We start from the raw sequence: 27633 nt of genomic DNA on the forward strand, positions 1-27633 counted from the left end.
ATATGGTAGTTCTGTTTAATTTTCTGAGGAACTTCCAGCCGTTTCCCATAGTGGCTGCCCCACTTTTTACATTCCCACCAGCAGGGTAGAAGGGTTCTCTTTTCTGCACATCGTCGCCAACACTTATTATTCTTGTCTTTTTGATAATAGTAATTCTAACAAGTGTGAAGTAATAGCTTGCTGTGGTTTTGATTTGCATTTCCCTGATGTTGAGCATCTTTTGATATACTTATTGGCCATTTGTATGTCTTTGTTGGAAAATTGTCTGTCTATTCAGCTCCTTTGTCCACTTTAATCAGATTGTTTTTATTGTTTTTTTTTTTTTTGCTATTGAGTTGCATGAAATTTTTATATATTTTGGATAATAATCCCTTATCAGATTTATGGCTTGCAAATACTTTTTCCCATTCTGTTGGTTGCCTTTTCAGTTTATTCATTTCATTTGCTGTGCAGAAGCTCTGTAGTTTGATGTGGTCGCACTTGTTTATTTCAGCTTTCAATGTCTTTTCCAAGAAACCATTGCCAAACTAATGTCCAGGAGATTTTCCCATTTTCTTCTAGGAGTTTTACAATGTCAGGCCTTACATGTAAGTCTTTGATCCATTTTGAGTCAATTTTTTAAGTGGTATAGACAGGGGTCCAGTTTCATTCATGTGCATGTGAATACCCAGTTTTCCCAGCACCATTTATTAAAGAGACTGTCTTTTCTTAATTTTCTGTTATTGTTGCTCTTGCCAAAAATTAATTGACTGTACATGGTTAGGCCCATCCTAACCCAGCGTGAGTGCCTGTAAACTTAATTACAACTGCAAAGACCCTATTTCCAAATAAGGTCACATTTACAGGTTCCAGGGATTAGAACTTCATGTATCTTTTTGGGGACACAATTCAATACACAGCAGAAAATCCAGACAACCAAAAAAAGGGCATCAAGGTGCATGAATCTTTTGGAACTTAATCTCTCCCTGTAACAGCATGTACCTAAGACTGGCCCATAACAGTTCACTTAACAGTTGTGTCATATCCCACCAGGTGAATGATCCATCTGCCCTCCTGTGGGCGGTCTTCTGGGTGGCGTCCCGGTGTCTGCTGACCTGAAGTGCTGTTTGGGCATTCTCGTAAGTGACTCTTGGTGCATGCGTGCAAGAGTTACTCTGGGGTGTTTATCTAGAAATAGAACCACTGGGATTCAGAATATGTGAACGTTCAGCTTCAGGAGCTAATAGCAAGCTACTTTCCAAGGTGATTGCATTGTGTGCCCACCGGCAATGTGTACAGTCCAGGTCCTCTCCGACACTTGGTATTATAAGATTCCAAAACTTTCCCAACTGAGTGTAAAACTGTTGGCATTTGAGATCTTGAGTTGCATCTCCTTGATCACTGATAATGCTAAACATTTTGTGTAATCCTAAAGTCTGAAATATGCTCTCCTGTGTTTTTTACTAAGGGTTCTGGAGGTTTGTTTTTAACATTTAAGTTCATAATATATCATCTTTCCCAACATTAAGGTCTAAAAGGTATTTACCTATAATTTCTACTTAAGATTTTTAAAGTGTTTTTATTGTTTGTTTTTGGCATTTAAGTCCTTAATCTGGAGTCGACTTTTGTATATATGGTATGAGGTAGGGATTGGTTAATCTTAGATGCTTTTGTAGGGTGATAAGTGTATTTGGGGGATAGTGGAATACAACATTCAGCTGGGATCCTTGAGGGCACTGGAAATTGCTCGCTGGATTCTGAGTTCAAAATCTGTTCCCTGCCTGTGAGATCTTATGCTTCAACTCTGTGAGCCTCAGTTTTCTCATCTGTAAAATGGGAATTACAGTAGATACTGTCCTTGGTTGTTATGCGGATTGCATGAGATAATGTATGCAGAATGCTTTCCACATTGTCTGGTACACAGCCTAAGAACACAGACTAGCATTTATTGAGCATTTATATGTGCCAGGTAACGTGCCAAGCACTTTACATGTGTTGACCTGTTTAACCCCGACAGCTCCATGAAATAGATGATATTTTCCACACTTTATGGACAGGGAAGCTGAGCCTACAGTAAGATGAGTAAGTGCCCCAAGGACACACAGCTGGCATGAGTCAGAGGACTTGGACTGTGGCAGTCTGGCTACAGAGCCCTCAACCATCACTACCACATATCAAAAGCCCAGTCCCTGGGCTCTGGGAGAGAAATGGCTGCTTCTCCTGGAAGAAGGGTCTAGAGGTGAAATGGCGGAACTAGGCAGTAGGGTCAACCCCTGATTCCCCCGTGGTCCCTGCCTTGGACCCTGAGGCTGGTGAAAGGCTGCAAGGGGGAGCTGCTGGTGGGGAGGTCCATCTGTTGTCCCCTTCCACAGGCAGCTGGCTCCCTTCCACAGTGGAGACAAATCACTGACCATAATGTTCCCCCAGTGTCATCCATTATTCTCAGCTGCCATCCTGGGCTTGGGGTTGCTTCAGGGTCAGGCAGACTCATTCCCAAGGCTTGGCTCTTCGGAGCTTTTATCCACAGCTGAGCTTGAAGCACAGCCTTTCTTCTCCAGATCTGAGGGCTGGGGGCTTTCCATGGAGAAGGGACCGAGACCAGCATGAGCCCTAGGCCTGCCTTCCCTCCTGCCCCAGGAAACAAAGGGCTTCGAGCTGCATTTGAGCCTAGCTCTGCCACTTCCCAGTTATCCCCTCTGAGCTTAGATTTCTTATGCATAAAATGGGAATAAGTGGTCCTACATTACTAAAAGATTTGGAAATGATCTGCACAAAAGGCACGAGTAGCCCATAGCTGGGCTTGGTCACCAGAGGTGCTCTCCTGATGGTTGTGTCCCAGCCCCTGCTGGGGGTATGGGGGTGGTATGGCCTCCTCAGGGAGTTTTCAGCCTCCTAGAAAGGGACAGACCCTCATTGTATTACCTGGAAAAAAGGCTCCTAGTAAGCCAACATGGTCCCCCATAAAGCCTGATTCAAAGTAACTATTCATAGAACAGCTGTTTATTGAACACCTACTATGTGATCAGCAGTCATTGTCCCTGCTTCCACGACACTTGCAGTCTAGTGTCCCAGGAAAAACAGGGGCCGCTGGACCCTAATAGGAGACCTCACATGGTCTACAGGCAGGGGGCAGAGGGTTCCCAGATGGGGTGGGGACTGAAACTGTACAAAACTCACATCTCTCAGGTCTGCCTGTTGGAAGGCCCTGACTGAAGGGTGGGGGTAAGCATGGTGCCCCTGGAATCACTCAGACCTGAGTTTAACTTATGCAATATACTAGTTATCTATTGCTGCATAACAAATTATCCCAGCTCTTACCAGACACTTATTTTCTCATAGGTTCTGTGGGTCAGGAATTCAGGAGTGGTTCAGTTGAGTGGTTCTGGCTCGAGGCTTCTCATGAGGTTGCTGACAAGATGCCAGGCCAGAGCTTCAGTCATATGAAGACTTGATAGGCTGGAGGACCTGCTTCCGCATGGCTTACTCCTGGCTGTAAGCAGGCAGCCTCAGTTCTTTACTACAGGGCCTCTTCCCACAGCTGCTTGAGGGTCCTCACAACGTGACAGCTGGCTTCCCCGAGCCTCGGTGATTCCAGAAAGGGAGCAGTAAGAATGTCTTTTATGGCCTGGTCACAGAGTCACCCTCCATCACTCCCACCGTATTCTAGGAGTGGGTCTTTAAGTCCAGCCCATGCTCAGTGGGAGGCTCCACTTTTTGAAGGGAGGAGTGTGAAAGATTATGTGGATGTATTTGAAAATCACCACAACGAGGGGCCTCGGGCAAGTCCCTCCTGTCTGAGCCTCAGTTTCCTCATCTGTGAGATGGGTGTAATGAGTCATGACGCCCACCTTGCTGGGCTATTGTGAAGATGAGACAAGAAAATACAAACGAAGCATTTAGTGCAGGGCCTGCCACATTAGTTACACCCCGACTAAGCACCAGCTGCCGCCATCACTGTGCTTAGTTAAAGGGGTTTACCCAGGGCCAGCCCCTGCTTTCCTAGCCCAGTGATTCTCATCGCTGGCTGCACAAGAGAATCACATGAAGAGCTTTAAACACACACTTCCAGAAACCCCTGCCCCATTTTCAGTAGATCTTGGATCGGGCCTCTAAGCATTTTTTTTTTAAAGCTTGCCAACTAATTATTAATTTGTGGCCAGAGTTGAAATCAGTGTCCTCACCTAGAGATCCTTAAGAGTATCCCATCAGCAGAGAAAGTGCAATGAAGAAATAAAAAATGAGGGAGAGGGTCTCTATAATACTTTAGTTCCTGAGATGTGGTCCTCAGCATCACTGGGAACTTGTTAGAAATGCACATTCTTGGGCCCTACCCAAGCCTACTGATGAGGACCTCCAGGGATGGAGCACAGCAAGTTGTGTTCCAGCAGCTCCTCCAGGTGAGCTTGGTGCACACACAAGTGTGAGATCCACTGCTTACTCACTTGCTCTCTTGCCTTAGCTCACTTTGGTGAAATGAGTTGTGAGCTGCCCTGGTGGAGCAGCCCGCATGGCAGGGAACTGAGGGTGCCAACGTCTCCCGAGTGAGCGTTGAAGCAGATCCTTCCCCAGTCAAGCCTGCAGGTGAGACCATAGCCCGGGCCCACCTCTCAGCTGCAGCCTGGGAGAGACCCTGGGCCAGAGGAAGTCATGTCCAGATTCCTGCCCCGCAAAACTGTGCAATAACAAGTATTTGTTGTTTGCCGTTAATAAGTTTTATGGTCATTGTTATGCAGCAAATAGACAAAGAATATTGTGGACATTGGCAGGAGAGGGAGAGATGAGCCAGGAGGATAGACAGAACTGCTGGAATAATCTAGAATCTGCATTGAAAGAGATTTAAGAAAAACAGAAACCAATTTCCACATGTAGACCATGTTTGGATCTTGATTCCATTATATTAACTGTTTTTCTTTTTTAGTTGATATTTGGGGAACTGTGAACGCCAAGGGGATCCTGGATGATATTAAAACGTTGTTGTTCATTTTTATTTGGTATAATAATACTGTAAAGGTATTGTGGTTATGTTTTGAAAAAGAGGCTTAATCTTTTAGAGAAACCTATTGAACTACTTAGAGCTAAAGTATTATGCGGCTGGGATTTGCTTTAAAATAATCAGGGTTGGGAGGGTTATATGTGAAGTGAAATGACTGGCCATTGATGGTTGATGGTTGTTGGGGGGAGGGAGTGCTATGTGGACACTCCTGTCCTTTTGTACATGTTTGAAATTTTCTATTGTAAGCAATTTAAAAAAATCGAGTGAGCTCACTGTGCCCATTTTATGGAGGGACAAAGCAAACCCCAGCAGTGGGCAGGAGGATTGGAGAGCGCGGGGCCTTGGGTTGTTGATACTGAGGGCGTCTGTTTTGTTCTTCCCGGGGAAGGGGCTTGTGCAAGGTTTGCTGGGGACTGTTTCCCTGCCTGAGCCTGGGGAGTGGAGGGGAATCTCTGGCAGTTCCTGGCTGACCTATTTATCCCTCTGAGGACAACTGGTGGTTGACTATTATGTCCATATTTGTAGGAGGCATCTTTTAAGTATATGAAAGCTACTGTCATCCTGTCTTAATACATTAAGTCATCACAAGGGATGTATTTTACTGTCATTTATTTTAGACATCTTTTACTTCCTTTAAGAAGATATTTGCTCATGTTCAAATCAAAGGGAATACCGTGAAAAGCCAGTTTCCCTCCTTCCGGACCATGAGTCACTCAAGACAACTACTTAATTCACTTGTGCAACAGATCTTTGTTGAGCAGCTGTTCTGTGCCCAGCAGCGAGCTAGGCTCTGACATCCCGTAGAAATATGATGCGAACCACAAATGAGAGCCACACGTGAACTTTTACATTTTCGAGTGCTATCAAAGAAAAGTAGAAAGAACCAGGGAAAATTAATTTTAGTAATGTATTTTCTTTGACCCTAGTATATCCAAACCGAGGATGTGGAATCAGTATGAAAATTGTTACCGAGCTATTCTATATTCCTTTTTCATACTGTGTTCGTCTGCTAGGGCTACCAGAACAAACTGCCATGGACTGGGTGACTGAAACAATGGAATTTATGTTCTCACAGTTCTGGAAGCTAGAAGTTCAAGGTCAAGGTGCTGGTGGCTTGGTTCTTCTGAGGCCTGTCTGCGTAGCTTACAGACGCCTGCTCTTGTTCTCTCCTGGTCTTTTCTGTGTGTGCCCCTGGTTTCTCTCCGTGTGTTCTGATCTCTTCTTATGAGGACGCCAGTCAGACTGGATTAGGATCTGCCCTAATGGCTTCATTTTGCCTTATTCACCTCTTTAAAGGCCCTTTCTCCACATAGAGTCAGTCATATTGTGAGGAATGGGGGGTGAGGGCTTCTGCATATGCATTTTGGAAAAGAGACACAAGTCAGTCCATAACACACACTAAGTCTTCAAAACCCGATGAGCATTTGACTCTCACATCACCCCTTGTGCATGGGCTTGGTACAGGGGCGGCCTGAGCACTGGGCTCTGACCCAGAGGGTGTGAGGAACATGCCAGTCGTTTCTGAGCGGAGCTGGCGCACCCCAGGGCTCCCTGATTCCTGATGTGCTAAGGAAGAGCTGCCCGCACTGCCCCGGACCCCTGCCAAGCCCTGTCCCTGCTTCTCTGGCCCTGAGGGAAGGAGTTGGAGCCCAAGAGCGTGTCTCCAGTGGGTCCTGACCCATCCTGGCTGGGAGGCCCAGGGGAGTGAGTGGCAGAGGCAGGAAGGCTGCTCTCGGCCGTGCGTTTCTGCCCAGACTCAGTGGCCCTCAGCATTCCCACCTGTCTTTATATCCTCTGCCCCTCCCCCCTCGCTGCATTACAGCCCTGCACGGTGGCTGGTGATCCCTGATGCCTCCTTCCTTCCATCTCCAGGCCTTTGTGCAGACTGTTCCCGTGGCTGGGAGTTCTCTTCCCCTTTTTCCAGGCCTCTACTCACTGTGAAGACTGCCCCAGGAAGCCCTCCCTGCGATCCTGCTCTGTGGGCCCAGGCCAGTCCCCGTCTCACCATAGCATCTGTGGTCCCCAACAGGTTAAGGCCCCCTGAGGGCTGGGATCAGGTCTCTGCCAACTTTGTGGCCCAGTGACAGTGGGTTCTCAGGAATGTTTATTGAAAGCAAATGCTTGTTGAAGGAATGAACGTGTCTCCCCTGCCCCCCCAACTGATGTTCTGGGTGCAGGTGGGAGGGCTAATTCCTGCCCCTGGACGTTTACTGTGTGAGGAGAGACGGACATTAAACAAATAATTATGTAATTACCCAGTACAGTCCCTGAAGACAAGTATGGTGCCAAGAGTGTGTGTGAGGGGTGGGTGGGTGGGGTTGTGACCTGGCCAGGGGTCTGAAAAGATTTCCCGGAGGAAGTGATATTTGAGGCCTGATCTGAAAGCTGGGGAAGAACAACTAACTGGGCAGAGAGGGGCAGAAGGATCTTTCCTGGCAGAGGGAACTGTATGTGCAAAGGCCCAGTGGTCAAGGAGCACCCCTCAGGGGCCATGTGAGAGACACCGCAGGCACGGACATCAGTGGGGGAGGGCCGGGCCAGAGGGGAAAGTGGCTGAGCTTTATCCTCCAAGCACTGCGAGGACACTAAGGTTTCAGCATCCCTGGGAAGGTGGGCCCAAATTAAATTTTAAAGAGCTGGCTGTGTCTGCCTCGTGGAAAACAGATCAGAAGGGCCAGGAGAGCAGGGAGGACAGATGAAACCCCTGAGCAGCTTGGACTGAGGCAAGAATGGAGAGATGGTGGGTTTGGAGGGTTTTCAGCAAAGAGGCAGCCGACAGGCCTAGCCTTGGTCTGGTCTCTGGAGAGAGGATGGGGAGGACCCGTGGAGAGGCCTGGGGTCCTGTACAAGCACGGCCAAGCCTGCTGGGAGCAGCCCATTCTCAGGAGCAGGGTCTGGTGAGCTCCAAGTCCCCAGCGGCCACCACCAGCTTGGAGTCCCCTGCCAGGGCCATGTGCCCAGGACAGGAGGGGTGTGGCTCTGCTTCCACAGAAAGCATATTCCGGGAGCTGGGACGCTTCTCCCGCCTGGGAACCTGTACCCCTATGGGGCGGAGTCGAGCCCTGCCTGTCCCTGGAGCTGTTGGGTGACCTCTCCTGGGCCCGAGCCTCCCCTGCCCTCCAGCCCTCCAGCCCCAGGGCTGTCTGCCAGCCACCCTGGGGACTGGGGCCCCCCAGAGGGCGCTCCTGTCCAGGCCCAGCCCACCCCACCCGGGAGCGTCCATGCAGCCATTCAGTAAGCGCATGGCAAGTCCTGGGGACGGAGTATGAACAGAAAGAGCTGCCATTCTAGAGGATGTGGTGGGGAACACAAAAATATATCAGTAACTTGTGTGGTAACGTTTCAGAGAGGGGTCACACTCTAACAAGTGGTGTGATGGAGACTAAAGGGAGGGTGGGCCGCATGCCCTCCGCCCTCGGAGGAGTAGGGCCATGGCAGGAGACGGGCCCAAGGGCTGGAGCGGGCCTGGGCGCTGGGTGAGTGTGACACCAGGGGCTGGCAGCGCCAGACCAGGCGACCTATTCCAGTCCCCTCACTGGTCAGAATCTCCCTTCTCCTTCAGCCTGGGAACTCTCCGCCTGTGTTTTCCCAGGGTCTTCCCAGGGTCTGCCTCCTGCAGCCCCCTTACAGGCACTCCCTGAGATGGACTTTCCCCAGGCTCTGAGCCAGAGGGGAAGTGACACTCATCACAGGAAGTCCACGTGCACGGACCCCGTCCTGCCTGCCAGGCCCCAGGCTGGGCACTGCGGCCCGAGACCCCAGACCCTCACAACCGGGCTTCAGGTTCTGTGGGCCCCATTTTAGAGACCAGGAGACCCGGCCACAGTGGGACTCGCTCCAGGCCCCATGGCCTAGAAGGCGGGAGGCGGGATTTAAACCCAGCTAAGTCCCATCCCAAAGGTTTATCAGATCTCATCCGAGTCTCATGACTGTTCTGAGAAAGTGGGAGCTACAGATTCTTCTGCCCCTTTTCTACCTGCCTCCCTTCACGTCCCATTTCAGTAGATGTCCCCACCAGTTCCCTAGTTGCTGAGCCAAACACCCCAGAGCCGTTCTCCAGCCTTCTCCGTCACAGTCCCCTCCTCCCGGGGCTGGTCATTAAACGCCCTTTGATGGGCCTTGTAGCACCTTGAACACCCACCATGCCGGTAGGGATTCTCTCTCCCTCCCTCTTGAGAAAAAAGGAGGAAATTAAACTGTGGCAGGTTATCACTGAGCTAGAGAAAGCCACACTGTGGTCTGTGGGCACCTTTTTGTAAAGATACACATCACATGATGGCAGTAAATGCAGTGTGCCTGGAAGCCAGGCCACCTGGCGGTTCCCTGGTGTCCCTGAAGGACACCATAGGACACAACAGTTGGCTCCACTCCAGAGAAGCTGTGGAGAGGTAGTGGCCCCCACAGCCCACCCCTTCTGCCGTAAGAGAAGCCATGAGCGGGCTCTGGGGCGCTCCCCCACCCTCCTTGAAACAGTGCCGTGCCTTGTTTGGGGGTTACATTCTAAAACTGGTGGTGGTCATGGACGCCAAACTCCACAAATACACTAAAACCCACAGAATCATATGCTTTAAATGGGTGAATTGCATGGTATATCTAAATTATATCCCAATAAATATGTTTTTAAGAAAACTCAGACGTCCCGTATTCTCCCCCACAAAGGTGGAGGTGCAGATGCTCAAATGAAAAGTAGAAGAGAAAGAAGTCATGAGAACCCTCAAATCTCACCTAATAGCAGTGATCAGAGTAACACTGCTTCAGTGCTCTGACACACCAGGCTCTGTTCTAAGGGCTAACTTCCGTGACTCCCACAACCCTATCAGGCAGACATTACCACGCCCCATTCGACAGATGGGGAAACCGGGGCACACAGTGGGCATGTGATTTGCCAAGGTCACACACAAAGAAGTGTCAGAGGCAGGGTTTAAACCACGCAGTCTAGCTCCAGACCCTCACTTTACCCCTTGATATCCACAAAAGAAAAGAGGATGATATTATAATGAGCCAGTGTCACCACCCCACAGCGGGTCAGCTGCTTGGCCCCACCAGGCTCTTTACCAGGACCAGTAACCCACCGGCTGGCCCAGTAAATTCCAGACACGCAGCATTTACTACAATCAGGTGAAGTACCTTTTGAGAAAGGCGCAGTTGTGGCTGGATGATCTTGATTTTCTGCTCTACCTGCCCCCACCCTCTTTCCTGCCCCGCTGGACCACCCTGCTGCATATCCTACCAGCGCATCATTTCATCCATGAATCCTTCAGAATGTGCCTCCAAGTGGTAAGGACTCTTTCTTAAATAACCCCGTTTTCATTTAATTTAATCAACAATTCCCTAACATCCTCTAAAATCCCATCCTCCCCCCATTGTTTCCTTAATATATCTTTACGGGTGGTTGGTTCCAATCAAGAGACAAAGTGGGCACATGACATTTGGCTGGTATCTCTCTTAAATCCTTTTTTTAAAAAAGGTATAACAATTCTTGTATTTCCTTGCATTCTGGTCATTACACAGCACGGAACCCTTGCTCACCGTTACTAGTTTGCCGCCCTGTGCAGCCCCTGCAGGAGCCGGAAGGGCATGGTGGGGCTTGGCCCAGCCCCCGGGCCTCTCTTGGAGAGCCTGGGATTTCCACCTGACTGGTTACCCGAAAGAAATAAAATTAGGCCTCGGTAGAAAATGGAGGCACATAGGTGTTGGCAACAGCTAAGTATAGTCATTTGTCCATTTTGTCACAAGTGCTGTTAGTCCCACCTTCAAAGCTTATGTGAAGCCTGCTGCTTCTCTCTTGCAGAAGGTGGATTGAGGGGGGTGAGGGATGAGGCAGGGAGACGGGGTGGGAGCTCCCACGGTCCAGGTGAGAGCTGACTGTGGCCTGGCCAGGCTGGTGGCACTGATGAAGAGGGAACGGGTTCCAGGAACACTCTGGAGGCAGAATTGACCAGTGGCTGTATGAATGCAGAGGGCAGGAGTTGCGCTAGGAGCTCCGCGTGGCAGGCCCCTTTACTGCTGAGAACAGGGCCTTCTCCTCAAGCTCGTGTACCCAGACTCCTCCTCCCAGCTTCTGCCAGCCGGGGAGATGACATTCACACACAGTGAGGGTGACTCAGGCCTCAGCGTGTGCCAGCAGCACCCCACGCTCAGCTTCCCAGGAGGGTGAGCCAACCCGAGGGGAGGGGGAGGGGTGGGGGCGGGGGAGGGGGCAAGGGCACAAGTGCCAGAACCAGCCACTCCCCGGTGGCATGAACTTAGGCAGTGAAGTACCTCTGTGAGCCTCGGTTTCTCCATCTGGACAGTGGGAATGCCTATTCCCACCTGGCTGGGTGCCCATAAGGAATTAAATGGCGATCCTTGCTCTTAAGTGGTGGTCCTGATGAAGACAGCCCAGATGGCTCTGAGTGGGTCAGGAGGGTGCGAGGAGTGGCCAGTGGGGAGGCGGGGCATGATAGGGGCTTGGTCTGCAGCTGCACAAGATACGGGGCCTGCATCCCCACTGGGGTCAGCCTCAGTGCCCTGGTTACAGGCACAGCTGAGCTAATGAGGGGGGAAGCGCTTGGGGGTGCTGCCCGTGGTTCTAAACATGCCCCTAGACTGGCCTCTGTCAAGGCTTGAGCTATTTTCTTTACTTTCCTTTTCTGCTTTGAGCTGAACATCCCACATTAATGAAGAGGCAGCTGAGAAGATGGCTAACGTCATGGACCCTAGATTCATATGGCCTGGATTCAAGTCCTCACTTAGCCACCTATCTGCTGTGTGATATTGGGCAATTTCTTTCATCTTCCCAGGACTCAGTTTTCTCATCTATAAAATGAGCTTCATCATTCCACCCTCCTACTAGGCTTGTTGTGAGGATTAAATGAGGTTGAGTAATTTTCCTAATGCTGAGTTAATACTTGTAATGCTTAGAACCCAGTCTGGAACAAGTAAACAGGAGCCCTTTGCTCTGTGTCCTGCATCCTTTCAATGTGACCTCAGTAGTGTTTGACAGTTTCTTTGGTTTCTCTGTGACAACATGTCCCAGGATCATCTTATATGCTTTCTACTTGGAATCAGCTGTTTCCCACAGGAGTCCTGTTCCTTTTGGTAATAAATGGGAGTTAGGGACCATAATCTAGACATTAGCAGTACTCATGGCAATTGGGTTATCATTGTGTCTATGTCTAAAGCTGGAGAAACTTAATTCTCATTCACATTTAAGAATAAAAGGTTTCCATTTGACTTCTTTGATTTTGTTTTTTATCTTTTTCCTTACACAGAAAATCTTCTTTTCCTTATCCTTTATTACAGAGCTAAGAGTTTCATCATAGCAATAACAATATAATGACTACCTATAAGGTGACAGAGTACAACTGAAGATTTCCTTGTGGTTCTGTTTCTTTGTGGTTCTGTGGTCCTTAGGATAAAGCCCATTAAGGATTGACAATCAAAATGCTGTTTTAAAGTCACTCCCAATAATCCTTTTTAGTGTAGTTGCCAAGTTGATATTCAGTCAGGTTTATTGATTTCTGTTTTTGCTTTTTTATTCTAAGGGATTGCTTTTTTTTTTTTTTTTTTGGTCTTTGCTTTATAATTTTTGTAAACTGTTTACACCTACAAAATAAGAACTCTAAAACAAGGTACACTCAGAGAAGTTTAACTTCCATGCTTGTCCCCTTCACTCATTGCCTCCCCCCACCCTCCCCGCATAGGAACCATTTCTGTTAGTTTGTGCTTTATTCTTCCAGTGTTTCTCTTTGAAAATGTAAGTATGTACACCCCACACATATTAGTAAGATGGCATACTTGGTGTACGTAGTTCTGTTCCTTGGATTTTTTTTTCCCACTTAAACATTTATCCTATCCTGGAGATCACTCCTGTACAGTACTGGGAGAACTCCCCTGTTCCTGTTTGTGGCTGCGCAGTGCTGTCCTCCATGACAGTTCACAGTTGACTCAGCCAGTTCCCTCTTGGTACAGGTTTGGGTTGTTTCCAATCTTCCGCTAGTATTTGAAATGCTGGAACAAAAAAACTTGCGTGTACATGATTTCGTATTTTGATCAGTGTGTTTTGAGGATTGATTCCGAGATGCCCTCATGGGGTTTTCTAAAAAATTTTTTCACTTAAGATTTTCTTTTTTTAGACCAATTTTAGGTTCACAGCAGACTTGAGAGGACCTGATGGGAATTTTTTTTGGTGTCATTAATCTACAATTACATGAGTAACATTATGGTTACTAGACTACCCTCCTCATCAAGTCCCCCCCACATACCCCATCACAGTCACTGTCCATCAGCGTAGTAAGATGCTGTAGAATCACTACTTGTCTTCTCTGTGTTGTACAGCCCTCCCTCTGTCCCCCGCCTATACTATGTCTGCTAATCATAATGCCCCTTTTTCCCCCTTATCCCTCCCTTCCCACCCCTCCTCCCCAGTCCCTTTCCCTCAGGTAACTGTTAGTCCATTCTTGGGTTCTGTGAATCTGCTGCTTGCTGTTTAGTTCCTTTAGTTTTTTTCTTTGTTCTTATACTTCGCAGATGAGTGAAATCATTTGATACTTGTATTTCTCCACCTGGCTTATTTCACTGAGCATAATACCCTCTAGCTCCATCCTGTTGTTGCAAATGGTAGGATTTATTTTCTTCTTATGGCCGAATAATATTCCATTGTGTATATGTACCACATCATCTTTATCCATTCATCTACTGATGGACACTTAGGTTGCTTCTATTTCTCAGCTATTGTAAATAGTGCTGTGATAAACATAGGGGAGCATATGTCTTTTTCAAACTGGGCTGCTGCATTCTTAGGTTAGATTCCTAGGAGTGGAATTCCTGGGCTAAATGGTAATTCTATGTTGAGTTTTTTGAGGAACCTCCATAATGCTTTCCACAATGGTTGAACAAATTTAAATTCCCCCAGCAGTGTAGGAGGGTTCCCCTTTCTCCACATCCTCACCAGCATGTGTTGTTTGTCTTTTGGGTGGTGGCCATCCTGACCAGTGTGAGGGGATATCTCATTGTGGTTTAAATTATCATTTCTCTGATAATTAGTAATGTGGAGCATCTTTTCATGTGTCTGTTGGTCATCTGAATTTCTTCTTTGGAGAAGTGTGTGTTCAGATCCTCTGCCTATTTCTTAGTCGTGTTACTTGCCTTTTGGTTGTTGAGGTGCATGAACTCTTTATATTTTGGCTGTCAACCCCTTATCATATATGTCATTTATGAATATATTCTCCCATACTGTAGAGATGCCTTTTTCTTCCACTGATGGTGTCCTTTGCTGTACAGAAGCTTTTTACTTGGATGGAGTCCCACTTGTTCATCTTTGCTTTTGTTTCCCTTGTCCTAGGAGACATGTCCATGAAAAAGCTGCTCAGGTTTACATTCAAGAGACTTTTGCCTATGATTTACTTCTAAGAGTTTTATGGTTTCATGACTTTCATTCAGGTCTTTGATCCATTTCGAGTTTACTCTTGTGTATGGAATTAGACCGCAGTCCCATTTCCTTCTCTCTCTCTCTCTCATGTAGCTGTCCAGTTTTGCCAACACCAGCTGTGGAAGAGGCTGCCATTTCCCCATTGTATGTCCGTCGTTCCTTTATCATGTATTAATTGGCCATGTATGTGTGGGTTATATCTGCGCCCTCTATCCTGTTCCATTGATCTACAGGTCTGTTCTTGTGCCAATACCAAATTGTCTTCATTACTGTGGCTGTTTAGTAGAACTTGAAGTTAGGGAGCATAACCCTCATCTCCCCCCGCTTTATTCATCCTTCCTAGGATTGCTTTGGCTATTCGGGGTCTTTTGTGGTTCCATATGACTTTTAGAACTATTTATTCCAGTTTGTTGAAGAATGCTGTCGGTATTTCGATAGGGATGGCTCAGGGAGCTTGGTTTGTGTGTCAAGTTCTTGGGGGTTGTCCGGTCGGCTAAAACTAAAGTTATCCCAGACGTGGTCATAGACAAGATCCAGGCTTACCCCACCCCTACTACTGTGGCAGTCAGTTGTGCAAGAGTTTTTGGGTGTTTTGGGTTCCTGGAGGGTGTTTATCCTGCACTTGGCACAAATTCTGAAGGCCTCATACCAGTCGGTACAAAAGGGCATCAGGTGGGACCGTGATGAGACCTGTGCAGCTGTGTTCACTGCTACTAAGCAAGCAGTCAAGGCCGTTATAGTCCTTGAGTGTAATGGATTCATGAAGGCCCTGGGAGCTAGATGTTCATGTAAACTGAGATGATTATGGATGGGGCCTTTGGCAGTGGCTTAAGTGGACATGCCAACCTGTTGGATGCTGGTCACAATTATGGAAAGGAGCAGAGGTCTGGTAGCCATTAACAGAGGAGCGACTGGCTTCTGTGTATCATGCCTTGCTGGCTATGGAGCCCATCACCGGAACAGCTCAGACCAAGGTAATAAACATGTATTCCTTTGCGGGGTGGGTGCGAGACTGGACCCAAAGCCAGAGGGTAGCATGGCACGGGCGCCAACTTGCAGCAGCACAGCACCCTCTCCAATAGCCCCTTGAGTGAAGATCTCCGATGCTTATTTGGGCAAGTGACGTATATGAGCAGAAAGCAAGAAGAACTTGCACTTGAGCCATTGGTAGGCGAGAGTCCTTATCAGCAGGGAAAAGCCCCTATACCTGAAGATGCTTGGTATACACAGGGCTCCTCTCGTGGGCAGCCCCCGAAGTGGAGGGCTGTGACTTTCCGTCCTAGGACTAAGACAATATGGGTGTTAGAGGACGGAGAGGGGTAGAGCATTCAGTGGACTGAGTGACGGGCAGTATGGCTCCCGATCACCCAGGATGATCACGCCCTCCCCTCTGGTTGTGTGCAGGGGTCATACCTGCATGTGTCTTCGGCCTGTGGCTGGGAGCGGAGTCAGCGTCTGGGAGGGTGACTTCCTAAGTCGACACAACGAGGTGCTCTGTCTACACCCGAGGGTCCAGACTTCCCTTCTTTCGGGCCGGTGCAACCAGGCCTCCGGGGTCCCGGGAGCGCTCACACAGCAAGCAGGCTGCGGTCTCGCCTCCACACCGGGAGCTCTGGGTCAAACGCTTGGATCTGGAAGGCAGGTGGCTCTGGCCTCAGGTGGCCCCTCCTTCCTCGCCCAGCCTCCAGATCCCACGATCCCGTGTTCCCCCCACTGCCGTCCGGCACCCCCGCCCCCAGATCCCAGCTGCTCACGCACCTCCTCACACTCTTCCCGGGAGACCCAGGCCCTCCAGCCCATGGACTGGGCGAATTGGACTCGCCGTTGGTGGAAGAGGAGACGCCGGGCACGGTTGTTCCCGTAGAGGAGCCAAAGGATGGCCTGCTTGGGGCCCTCGTCGTCCTCCTCCATGTCGTTGGCCAGGTAGCTGGGGAGAGACATCGGGCTGCTGGTCAGCAGCAAGATGGGAAGGATCCCCAGCCGAGGTCAGCTTCCAAGGAGAGGCCCAGGCTGATGTTCACAGAGGACCTACGGGAGCCCTACCAGCGCCACACGGGGCCACGCAGTCATCAAGAAGCCACTGCGGGGCAGGGACCTGAAGGGCACCTCTCACACCTGGATGCTGAAGACAAAGGCCCTCGGGGAGGCCCTCGGGCGAGCAGGGCAGCTTCCATGCAATGTCCCCATCATCTGCCCTGTGCCCTTCAAACCGGCTGTATGTGCACACCCTGCGGCTCCCTGCGGAGGCGTCCAGAGGGCAGGAACTGACTAGCCGGTTTCTGTAGTCATAGCTTCCCTCCCACGGGGCTCAGGCTGGAGGATGGGTGCCACGTGCCCTTCTCAAGGCTCTCCTCCCAGCCCTCCTAGTCCCTGGCACGGAATGCAGTCTACAAGATTTCACTGGATGGATGGATGGATGCTTTTATCTCACAGTCAAATGCCATACCGATCGCCTCATGGACTCAGTGTAACTTAAACGTTTGCAACGCAAAGTAGCGTGCTGAGGGCTTTGTGAACATGCGGATATTTTGACAAGACCTGCCTGCAGCGGTGTCTGGTCTGATGGTTTGGAGAAGGGGAGGGGGGTGACAGGAAGTAACTATTACCCAGAACGTGACATGGCACTAGGATTTTAGCTGATGTGCTACTGGGGGACCGCAGTTAGGGGGCCAGGGGAGGCGTGGTAACAGTCGTGCTCTTTGCACCGACTTTAAGGAGTGGTCGTTTTCTTCCAATATATATGTGTGTGAAAGACACCTACAAGTCAGAAGACACAATGTGAACACAGAGGGAAGGGATTTCAGACGGAGCATTGGAACAAAGCAGTGCAATATGAGGACCATAAGCAAGTGTGATGCTGACTGTGGGGACGGCTGAGTTCAGACTGAGAAGGCTGGCCCCGGCTTAGAACCCCCTTAGCTGGTGACATTGCTGAGGAGGGGCGGGGAGCATTAGCAATGTGTTCTCGGAGGATTTGGGGCGCGTAAAGCCTTGTAGGAAGCACGGGTGGGGAGTGCCTACGCTCGGTCTGTGTCACATGACGAGGGCCTGCACTGTGGCGTCTGCCTGGGAACCCAGAGGACGACGGTCCACTCGATGTGGACTCGGGCAGGAGAGCGGCCGAGGCTTTGGAGGCGGTGCGGTCTCAAGCCTGGCCACGTGGGGACAGCGTGGTGCCCATTCTGTCCCTCCTCTTAGGAGGGTTTTATGTGGTCCTTCGTTTGTTCCCGTGTTTTAAGTGGTGTTAGGGTTGTCTGTCTCCACAGACAGCAGTATAGAAACCGCTCTGTTATAATCCTGTCCTTCGCATACCAAAGTGAACGGTACACGTGGAGTGAGAAAGCAAATAGATGCAACGTCAGAGTCCCACACCCCTCCCTCCGCCCTCCCGGAGGACTGAACGTTGACGGCCGGCCACTGACAGCAATACTCACAGAGCTATGAAGAAGTGAATTGTCTGGTACTGCCAGGAGGGGAGGCCAGCCCGGCTGAAATACGCTATGACCATGGCCAGGAGATACTGAGGGAGAGGAGAACGCCACAGGAGAGCGGTCACATCCCAGAAGAAGAAGGACGGAGGGGTGAGGGAGGGGGAGGCTGGGGGCAGACCCCGCCCGTGCGGGGAGAGGGACTTTAGGACGCTCCTGGATGGCAGGCTTTGCCGGTGTGACGCCGGGTATTTAGGACAGCTGCCATCAGAAGGGTCTTTGATAAGCTGGCACAAAGGGGAGTCCCCAGGGCTGAGGCGACAAGGGACTTGCCAGTCACAACCAAAGGGGCGGACCCCAGGGGAGTGGGGGTGGGGGCAGGGCTGCCCATTCACACAAGGAGCCTCCAGGCCCCGCAAAGGGCAGTGTGGACAAGGCACCGAGTTGGAGAGGGAGGCGAGACTGTGGGTTCAGAAGGCATCCCTCCAGCCCCCCAGGGTAGATGCTGGAGAGAGAACACATGTCAGTGGACAAAGTTACCTTGTCAGATACCCTCAGATTTTTGTCCCAGGCCAGGAATCTTTTAACAACAGGGTCCCCTGGGAAGAGAGGCACAGGTTAGACGGACAGCCAGAGCAGGGCTGAGCAGTGAGCAGCCGTGCCTCCTGACGGGACCTTTCGGGGTGGGGAGGCCGAGGTGCACTCATTGGGCCAGAAAGATGGTGCCAGCCTTCTTTGGTGGCTGGGGGTGCGGGGGCAGGTGTCAGTAGGTGATGTGCACAGGTCTGATCCTACAGAAGGTGGTGCTCCATCACCGTGCAGGAAGGCATCGTCTCCCTTGACGGTCACATCAGCGCGCCCAATGGCCTGTCAGCACCCCGCACGCTGACGGAGGCATTTAGATATGAAAGCCTCAGGGGTGCAGTGGAAGCAGAGCTTTCGTGTGCCGAGTGCAGACTGCTTCTGCCTCTGGCCTAATCCTCCCTCATTTCTAAGTGTTCCCGGAGGAGTCCTCTGGGAGCAGAGAGGTCACCAACTGGCAGGGAATTCTTTTCCATTGGAAAAGCATAGTCGCTGGAAGTTTCTCTCAAGGGGAATGGGCTCAGGGTTCCCCCTACCAAGCAGCCTTTTGAAGGCCTCGTGGTGCTCGGGCAGCACTGGGGACACCCGCCGTCGCTTCAGCCTCATCTTGAGGCCGCACAGCATGTCCGGGACCCAGGCGTCCTCCTCGCCCTGGGCTGCCTCCTCCGACTCCTCCTGGAGAGCGGCCGACCTCGCCCGCTTCCCGCGCCGGCCGGAGTCCGCTGGCATTGGGCTGCTGTGTGCCTGGGCTGCTGGGCAAAGAAACCAGGCGACAGCGTCCAGCTGTTGTCTTTGGGATTCGTCCCTCGGTCCCCGTGTCCCCTCCCACTCCACTCCAACTACCCCTAAAAGACAAGCTGCCCCCAGTGTCTCTGCTGTCGCAGACCGTGGCCGCCTCCCCAGCCATCTCTCCATCCTTCTCCTTTACTGGCAGCCATTTCTAAGTGACCCCGGAGGAGTCCTCTGGGAGCAGAGAGGTCACCAACTGGCAGGGAATTCTTTTCCATTGGAAAAGCATAGTCGCTGGAAGTTTCTCTCAAGGGGAATGGGCTCAGGGTTCCCCCTACCAAGCAGCCTTTTGAAGGCCTCGTGGTGCTCGGGCAGCACCGGGGACACCCGCCGTTGCTTCAGCCTCATCTTGAGGCCGCACAGCCTGTCCACGACCCAGGCTTCCGCCTTGCCCGGGGCTGCCTCCTCCTCCGACTCCTCCTGGAGAGCGGCCGACCTCTCCCGCTTCCCGCGCCGGCCGCAGCCCTCTGGCAGAGGGCTGCTGTGTGCCTGGGCTGCTGGGCAAAGAAACCAGGCGACAGCGTCCAGCTGTTGTCTTTGGGATTCATCCCTTGGGGTCCCTGATTCCCCTCCCACACCACTCCAAGTACCCCCAAAAGACAAGCTGCCCCCAGTGCCTCTGCTGTCGCAGACCGTGGCCTTGTCCCCAGCCATCTCTCCAACCTTGTCCTTTGCTGGCAGCCGTCTGCCCCCCATCCACTTTGCCATTGTTCCGTCTCCCCGTTCTCAGCACTCTTCCTCATTTAGATAACTCCTCCAGGTGCCTGCCCTTCCCCGTGCGCGCCCTTGTCCCCACGCCTACACCCTCGCCCTCCAGTCCCTGGCCTTCTGAGTCTCTCCTTCCTGCGCACAAGGCCCCCCTGGGTAGGCCTTCCTGCCGTCGGCACCCCCTCCTCAAGCCCCTCGTCCCTCCGCTGCCTCACCTGGCGGCCCTGATCTTTCTGCCCCCAGCATCACCTCCGGCGGGTGCCCGGAGGGGCCGGGCCGGGGCCTCTGGCTCACAGCCTGGGAACTCGGTGGAACGCTGGCCATGATTTGTCCCCAACTCCTGCCCTCTCCGGGACCAGACCCTGTCCAAACTCCTCCTGTGGATTCTCACTGAACGTGAGCCCGTTATCCCTACTCCAGGCTGAGGAGACGCTAGGAGTGGAGAAAGCTCTGCGAAGATGCTTCTGGCTACCTGTGCTGCCAAGCACCTGCCAACCAGGAGGGTTGGAACCCTTGTGAGGTCATAGGTTGCTGCAACCTAGCAACCAGTTTGAAGGAAAAACAGGCAACTGCCAGTCCAATCCGAACAGGGGCAAATAATGTCTCCTGCCACTGGCCCAAGGTCTGACCACCCCACAAGATGATCCTCGAGCCGTCCAGGTCACCTTTCAGCCCTCCCCCCAGATGACGTGTCCTCTCCACTCTCCACTTGACACACGGGTGGACTCTCGCCCTCTGTCACGTTCTCCTACAGAGCATGTCTAGTGAGTGGCTAGGAAATTCAGGGTAAGCAGAAACAGTCAGCCCTACAAGAGTGACGTAGGTATGTAAGAAAGATCCCAGGTACATTGACTTGGACTCAAAAGTTAACTTTAAAACACTTGGCAGAACAGAGCTCTTGTGCTCAGTGTTCACTGACACTGGGTTCAGGATTCTGTACAGAGGGATGCATCCTCACCCCTCAGGCACCTTTGAGCCCAAGAGAACATTTTGAGGACCCGGAATCAGAGACTGTGGTATCCGTGCTCACGCCCACTTCAAATGGTGCCTACAATTTCAGCAAGTCTATGGATTTCCCAGAGCCTGCCCTCAATTCCAATGAAGAAAGTCTATTCTCTGTATAAAACTTCTGATCGTGTGTATCAGCTTGAGCCAGAAATGTCACCATCTTTTGTGTATCCTATGAATAAAATGTCACATGCACAAAAAGACTTAGTGGGAAAACGTCCAATTCAGGACACAGGAGGATGTTTTGTGAAGGTTAGGGCACGCGGGGGCACAGACGCAGCCCGGACATCAGCCACTTGAAGGCCTGCCGTAAGCCAGGCGGCTCCTCCTGAGCTCCAGGCCTCTACTTTTCACCCGGGCATCTGAATCTCGTGTTTTTTTTTCCAATATTTACTGTGGTAAAATAACATAACATTTACCACTTGAGCCATTTTGAGGGGATAGTTGTGCGGCACTGAGCAGTTTGAAAATTTTGCAGCCGCCCCCTGTTGTCCCATCTCCAAATTGACACTGCGCACCCGTTAAAGAACACCTGCCCAGTCTAGTCTCCCTTCCGGTCCCTGGCACCCACCATCCTCCCCTTTGTCTCTATGGCTTTGGCTCTTCTGGGTCCCTCATTTAAGTGGAATGTTACAAAAGTGGTGTGTGCATGTATGCGGCGTATTTCATTCAGCACACAATTGTGGACAGCTTTCCTAATGACAACCCTGAATTCATCGCAATGTGTGGCTTCTTCTTGGTGCCTATGTAAGCCAAGGGCCTGCTGCCTAAGGAAAACTTGGTGCGTGTGATTTTTCCAGACACCAAAACACTGTGATCCAAGTTGTGGTTTGTGTATTTCGCCTTGCAGTTCCTCCGGTTTTTTGATTCATGTTTATTGTTAGGTATGTAAACACTGAAGACTGTTGTATCCTCTTGGTTAATTAACCACTTTGTCGTTGAGAAATGGCCTGTTTTGTCCCTGTTAGTATTCTGACATGGACTTTCTCTGACATTTATAGAGCCTCCCCAGACTTCTTTGGGCATGCTGAATCTTATTCCATCCTTTTACTTTTAAGTTTGCATCTTTGTATTTAAAGTGATTTTCTTGTAGACAGCATGTGATTCGGTCTTTCCTTTTTATCCAGTCTGACCACTTGTGCCTGTTAACTGGGGTGTTGAGACCGCTTCCATCTGACACAATTATTGTTGTAAGTGGGTAGCTTGTGGTCTGTTGTCTTTGCTGTCTGTCCCGTCTTCTCTGTTTCCTTTTTGTTCTCTGTATTCCTTCGTTTCAGTGCATTGCATTTCTGTGATTCCATTTTGTAACCTTTGTTGGGTTGTTGGCTATGACACCATTATTTTAAGGGGTGCTTTAAGGTTTATACTATACACCTTTAATTTATCATAGTCTTTCTTCAAGTGATCTGTTTGGTACTTGTCTTTCTCCACCTGACTTATTTCATTGTATATATGTACCTCATCTTATTTATCAAGTCTCCACTACATAGCCCCATTGCAGTCACTGTCCCATCAGCATAGTAAGATGCTATAGTGTCAATACTAGTCTTCTCTGTGCTACAGTTCCTTCCCCGTGTACCCCCTGTATTACGTGTGTTAATCATAATGCCCCTTAATCCCCTTATTCCTCCATTCCCACCCACCTGTCCCAGTCCCTGTCCCCCTGGGAACTGTTCGTCCATTCTTCGGTTCTATGAGTCTGCTGCCGATTTGTTCCTTCCGTCTTTGCTTTGTATTCATACTCCACAGATGAGTGAAATCATTTGGTACTTGTCTTTCTCCGCCTGGCTTATTTCACTGAGCATAATACCCTCCAGCTCCATCCATGTTGATGAAACTGGTAGGTTTTCTTCTTATGGCTGAATGAATAATATTCCATTGTGGATATGTACCACATCTTCTTTATCCATTCATCTACTGCTGGACACTGAGGTTTCTTCCATTTCTCGGCTGTTGTAAATAGTGCTGCAATAAACAAAGGGTTTCATGTGTCTTTTCCAAACTGGGCTGCTGCATTCTTAGGGTACATTCCTAGTAGTGGAATTCTGGGGTCAAATGGTATTTCTATTTTGAGCTTTTTGAGGAACCTCCATACTGCTTTCCACAATGTCTGAACTAATTTACATTCCCCCCAGCAGTGTTAGGAGGGTTCCCCTTTCTCCACATCCTCGCCAGCATGTGTTGTTGTTTGTCTTTTGGATGGTGGCCATCCTGACTGGTGTGAGGTGATATCGTTTGTGGTTTTAATTTGCTTTTCTGTGATGATTAGCGATGTGGAGCATCTTTTCATGGACCTGTTGGCCTTTTGAATTTCTTGTTTGGAGTAGTGTCTGTTCAGACCCTCTGCCCATTTTTTGATTGCATTATTTGCTTTTTGTTTGTTGAGGTGTGTGAGCTCTTTCTATATTTTGATTGTCAACCCCTTATGGGATATGTCATTTATGAATATATTCTCCTATAGTGCAATATGACTTTTTGTTCTATTGGTGGTGTCCTTTGCTGTACAGAAGCTTTTCAGCTTGATGTAGTCCCACTTGTTCATTTTTGCTTTTGTTTCCCTTGCTGGGGAGATATGTTCATGAAGAGGTTGCTCATGTTTATGTCCAAGGGATTTTTGCCTATGTATGTTTCTAAGAGTATTATGATTTCCTGACTTACATTCATGTCTTTGATTCATTTCGAGTTTTACTTTTGTGTAGGTTTACACAATGATCCAGTTTCCCTCTCTTAGATGTAGGTGTCCAGTTTTGCCTACACCAGGTGTGAAAGAGGCTGTCATTTCTCCATTGTATATCCATGGCTCCTTTTTCGTACATTAATGACCATATATGTTTGGGTTACTATCTGGACTCTCTATTCTGTTCCACTGGTCTGTGGGTCTGGTCTTGTGCCAGTACCAAATTGTCTTGATTACTGTGGCTTTGTAGTATGGCTTGAAGATGGGAAGTGAGATCCCCCCTGCTTTTTTCTTCCTTCTCAGGATTTCTTTGGCAATTCTGTGTCTTTTGTGGTTCCCTATGACTTTATGACTATTTGTTTCAGTTTGTTGAAGAATGCTGTTGGTAGTTTGATAGGGATGGTTCAGGGACCTGGTTTGTGTGTCAAGTTCTTGGGGGTTGTCCGGTCGGGTAAAACTACAGTTATCCCATACGTCGTCCTAGACACGGTCCAGGCTTACCCCACCCCTACCACTGTGGCAGTCAGTCTTACAAGTGTTTTTGGGTGTTTTGGGCTCCTGGAGGGTGTTTATCCCACACTTGGCACAAATTGTGAAGGCCTCATACCAGTCGGTACAAAAGGGCATCAGGTGGGACCATGATGAGACCTGTGCAGCTGTGTTCACTGCTACTAAGTAAGCAGTCAAGGCCATTATAGTCCTTGAGTCTAATGGATTCATGAAGGCCCTGGGAGCTAGATGTTCATGTAAACGGAGATGGTTATGGGTCAGGCCTCTGACAGTGGCTTGAGTGGACATGCCAACCTGTTGGATTCTGGTCACAGTTATGGAAAGGAGCAGAGGTCTGGTAGCCATTAACAGAGGAGCGACTGGTTTCTGTGTATCACGCCTTGCTGGCTATGGAGCCCATCACCAGAACAGCTCCGACCAAGGTAATGACCACCTATACTTTCGTGGGGTGAGTGCGAGGCTGGACCCAAAGGTCAGGGAGTGGAATGGCACAGATGCCTACACTGGCGAAATGGGTGTGCATACTTCCAGCAGCACAGCACCCTCTCCAATAGCCCCTTGAGTGGAGATCTCTGATGCTTATTTGGGCAAGTGACGTATACAAGTGGAAAGCAAGAAGAACTTGCACTTGAGCCATTGGTAGGCGAGAGTCCTTATCAGCAGGGAGAAGCCCCTGTACCTGAAGATGCTTGGTATACAGATGGCTCCAGTCGAGGGCTGTCACTTTCCACCATAAGACTAAGACAATGTGGGTGTTAGAGGACGGAGAGGGGGAGAGCAGTCAGTGGACTGGGTCACGGGCAGTATGGCTCCCGATCACCCAGGATGATCACACCCTCCCCTCTATTTGTGTGCACTGACAGCTTGGCTGTGTGCCGGGCTTGACCTTGTTGCTGCCGACGTGGTGCCATGCCAATTGGATGGTTGGTCACTGGCCCCTTTGGGGGCAAGTGCTGTAGCAAGACCTATGGGCCTTAGTCAGACTAAGACTGTTACTGTATATCATGTGTCTGGCCATTTGCCTTTGGCATCACCAGTGAGTGATGAAGCTGACATGTTATTGGCCCACATGTGTTGGCTGGAAGCAAAGCCTGCCTCTGCTGTTGCCCAGTGGTTATGCCAGCATTTGTGGCACACATTGCCAAAGACAATGTGGGCTGTTGCCCATCGGTGGGGCTTGCCATTTACCTTTGAAGAAGTCAGCAAGGCCCAGAAGGGAATGCCTTGTGCACTCGAAAAAGGGGACGTATATCGAGTCCTGCAGCCACATGGGATGTGCTTAGGGGGCTGATAACCCTTGTCTCAGGTGGCAGATAGACTATATTGGGCCTCTGCCCATGTCAGAAGGATATCGGTATGCCATGACATGTGTGGACACAGCTACTGGCCTGTTGGTTGCTTTTCCTGCACGACATGCAGATCAGCAAACCACCAAGAGGGGCCTAGAGCATCTCTTTGCAGCTTATGGCTGGCCACAGGTGATTGAGAGCACTCACAGCACCCACTTGGCTGGACATTCATTACAAGGTTGGGTGCAGCAACTACGAATAGAGTGGAAATGTCGTGTACCGTATAACTTACCAGGGCAGGCATGATAGAGACGTAGAATGGTTTGTTGAAATGTGGCCTGAAGTCGGACACCAATAGTCTATGGGGCTGGTCAGTTCGCTTATGGACAGTGCTATGGTGTTTGCATGAGAAGCCCCGAAGAGGAACCCTTGAGCCCTGTCGACAGCTAACACCCATATTGCTGCCTCTTCTCTACAACTGTGTGTGCGAACCAAAGAGGACCTATTGAAGCCTGTATGTGGCCAGCAGGGCAACATCCTGCTGCCAGCCCCAACTGTGTGTTATACCCCAAGACACTGTTGAGTGGACATTTCAACACATGGACCAGCGATGACTGGCCCGTCTGGCACCCTGGGGAGAAGGCTTGAAAGCTGGCCTCCTGCGTGTCCCTGGAGTAATAGCAGAGTTGGCCTCCAGAGATCGCGGTAGTGTACCCAATACGTCCCGGAGGTAGGAGCATCTTATGGGGAAGTTTAGTTTTTTTAGTTTTTTTTTTTTTTAAATAATTATTTTTTATTGAAGGGTAGTTGACGCACAGTATTACATTACATTAGTTTCAAGTGTACAACACAGTGATAAAACATTGATATACATAATTCTAGGTTCCAGCTATCACCCTACCAAGCTGTTACAATATCTTGACTATATTCCTTATGCTATACATTACATCCCGGTTACTTATTTATTTTACCATTGGAAGTCTGTCCTTTTTTATTTTTTTATTTTTATTTATTTATTTATTTATTTTTTGTGAGGGCATCTCTCATATTTATTGATCAAATGGTTGTTAACGACAATAAAATTCTGTACAGGGGAGCCAATGCTCCATGCACAATCATTAATCCACCCCAAGCCTAATTTTCGTCAGTCTCCAATCTTCTGAGGCATAACAAACAAGTTCTTACATGTAGAACAAATTCTTACATAATGAATAAGTTACATAGTGAACAGTACAAGGGCAGTCATCACAGAAACTTTCGGTTTTGCTCATGCATTATGAACTATAAACAGTCAGTTCAAATATGAATACTCATTTGGTTTTTATACTTGATTTATATGTGGATACCACATTTCTCTCTTTATTATTATTATTTTTAATAAAATGCTGAAGTGGTAGGTAGGTACAAGATAAAGGTAGAAAACATAGTTTAGTGTTGTAAGAGAGCAAATGTAGATGATCAGGTGTGTGCCTGTAGACTATGTGTTAATCCAAGCTAGACCAGGGCAATAAAACATCCACGTATGCAGAAGATTTCTCTCAGAATGGGGGGGTGAGGTTCTAAGCCTCACCTCTGTTGATCCCCAATTTCTCACCTGATGGCCCCCCTGCGACTGTGCCTGTCTTAGGTTGTTCCTCCCTTGAGGAATCTTACCCGTCTCTGGCTAACCAGTCATCTTCTGGGGCCATACAGGGAAATGTGAAGTTGGTAAGTGAGAGAGAAGCCTTATTGTTTGAAAAAGTTAGCTTTTTACTTCTTTGCATATTTATGCCCTGTAGCTTCTATGCCCAGCATTTGTCTTGAGGTATCTTTACCACTTGGAAGAATTATGATACTTGGTAAATTTGATATGAGGCACGAATTCTATTTAAGGGTTGTAATTAGGAAGGAAGAAGAAAAGCTATAGAAGTAGCAGGTGGAAGAAAACATGGGAAGATTGATTATTTCTTTGACATATCTTCTTGTAGAGTAACTTCAGCATGTGTAGGTTTTAAACTACTAATTAAATTGCGCACACACATTAACATAATAGGAGTATAGTTACATAACCAAAGCATACCTGTAATTACCAGCCATCTCCAGTGAAACCAAGAAAACCAGTTAGGCACCTTAGGCATTTGTGAAAACTTATCTATGATATGGTGGATATTGTCCAACTGAACTTGAACAGTCTGAGAGGAATCAGACAAATTAAAACAACCCATTCCTGGGGAATGTTCACATCCCTTATGTTCTTTTAACAGTAAATAGTCTGTAGT

The 27633-nt window shown here is 49.3% G+C and overlaps 2 protein-coding genes across 2 annotated transcripts in view; one reads left to right on the forward strand and one right to left on the reverse strand.

The window, feature by feature from the left end:
• The window catches only part of LITAF (lipopolysaccharide induced TNF factor), a 127143-nt gene that overhangs the window by 4870 nt on the left and 94640 nt on the right, over positions 1-27633 (forward strand). Inside the window, exon 2 of the mRNA XM_057487581.1 lies at positions 1033-1118. The gene's annotated coding sequence lies outside the window, so the exon portion shown is untranslated. The remainder of the gene's footprint in view (positions 1-1032; positions 1119-27633) is intronic.
• Positions 15795-20156, reverse strand: LOC130679199 (putative speedy protein E7). The gene is made up of 5 exons (XM_057487579.1): positions 19462-20156; positions 18353-18411; positions 17819-17904; positions 16143-16311; positions 15795-16015 (listed from the first exon to the last, which is right to left on the reverse strand). Exons 1-5 carry the CDS (start codon positions 19889-19891, stop codon positions 15953-15955), a joined length of 807 nt encoding a protein of 268 aa, XP_057343562.1. The 5' UTR covers positions 19892-20156; the 3' UTR covers positions 15795-15952.

Source organism: Manis pentadactyla, chromosome 10, assembly GCF_030020395.1.
Source record: "Manis pentadactyla isolate mManPen7 chromosome 10, mManPen7.hap1, whole genome shotgun sequence".
Classification (NCBI taxonomy): domain Eukaryota; kingdom Metazoa; phylum Chordata; class Mammalia; order Pholidota; family Manidae; genus Manis; species Manis pentadactyla.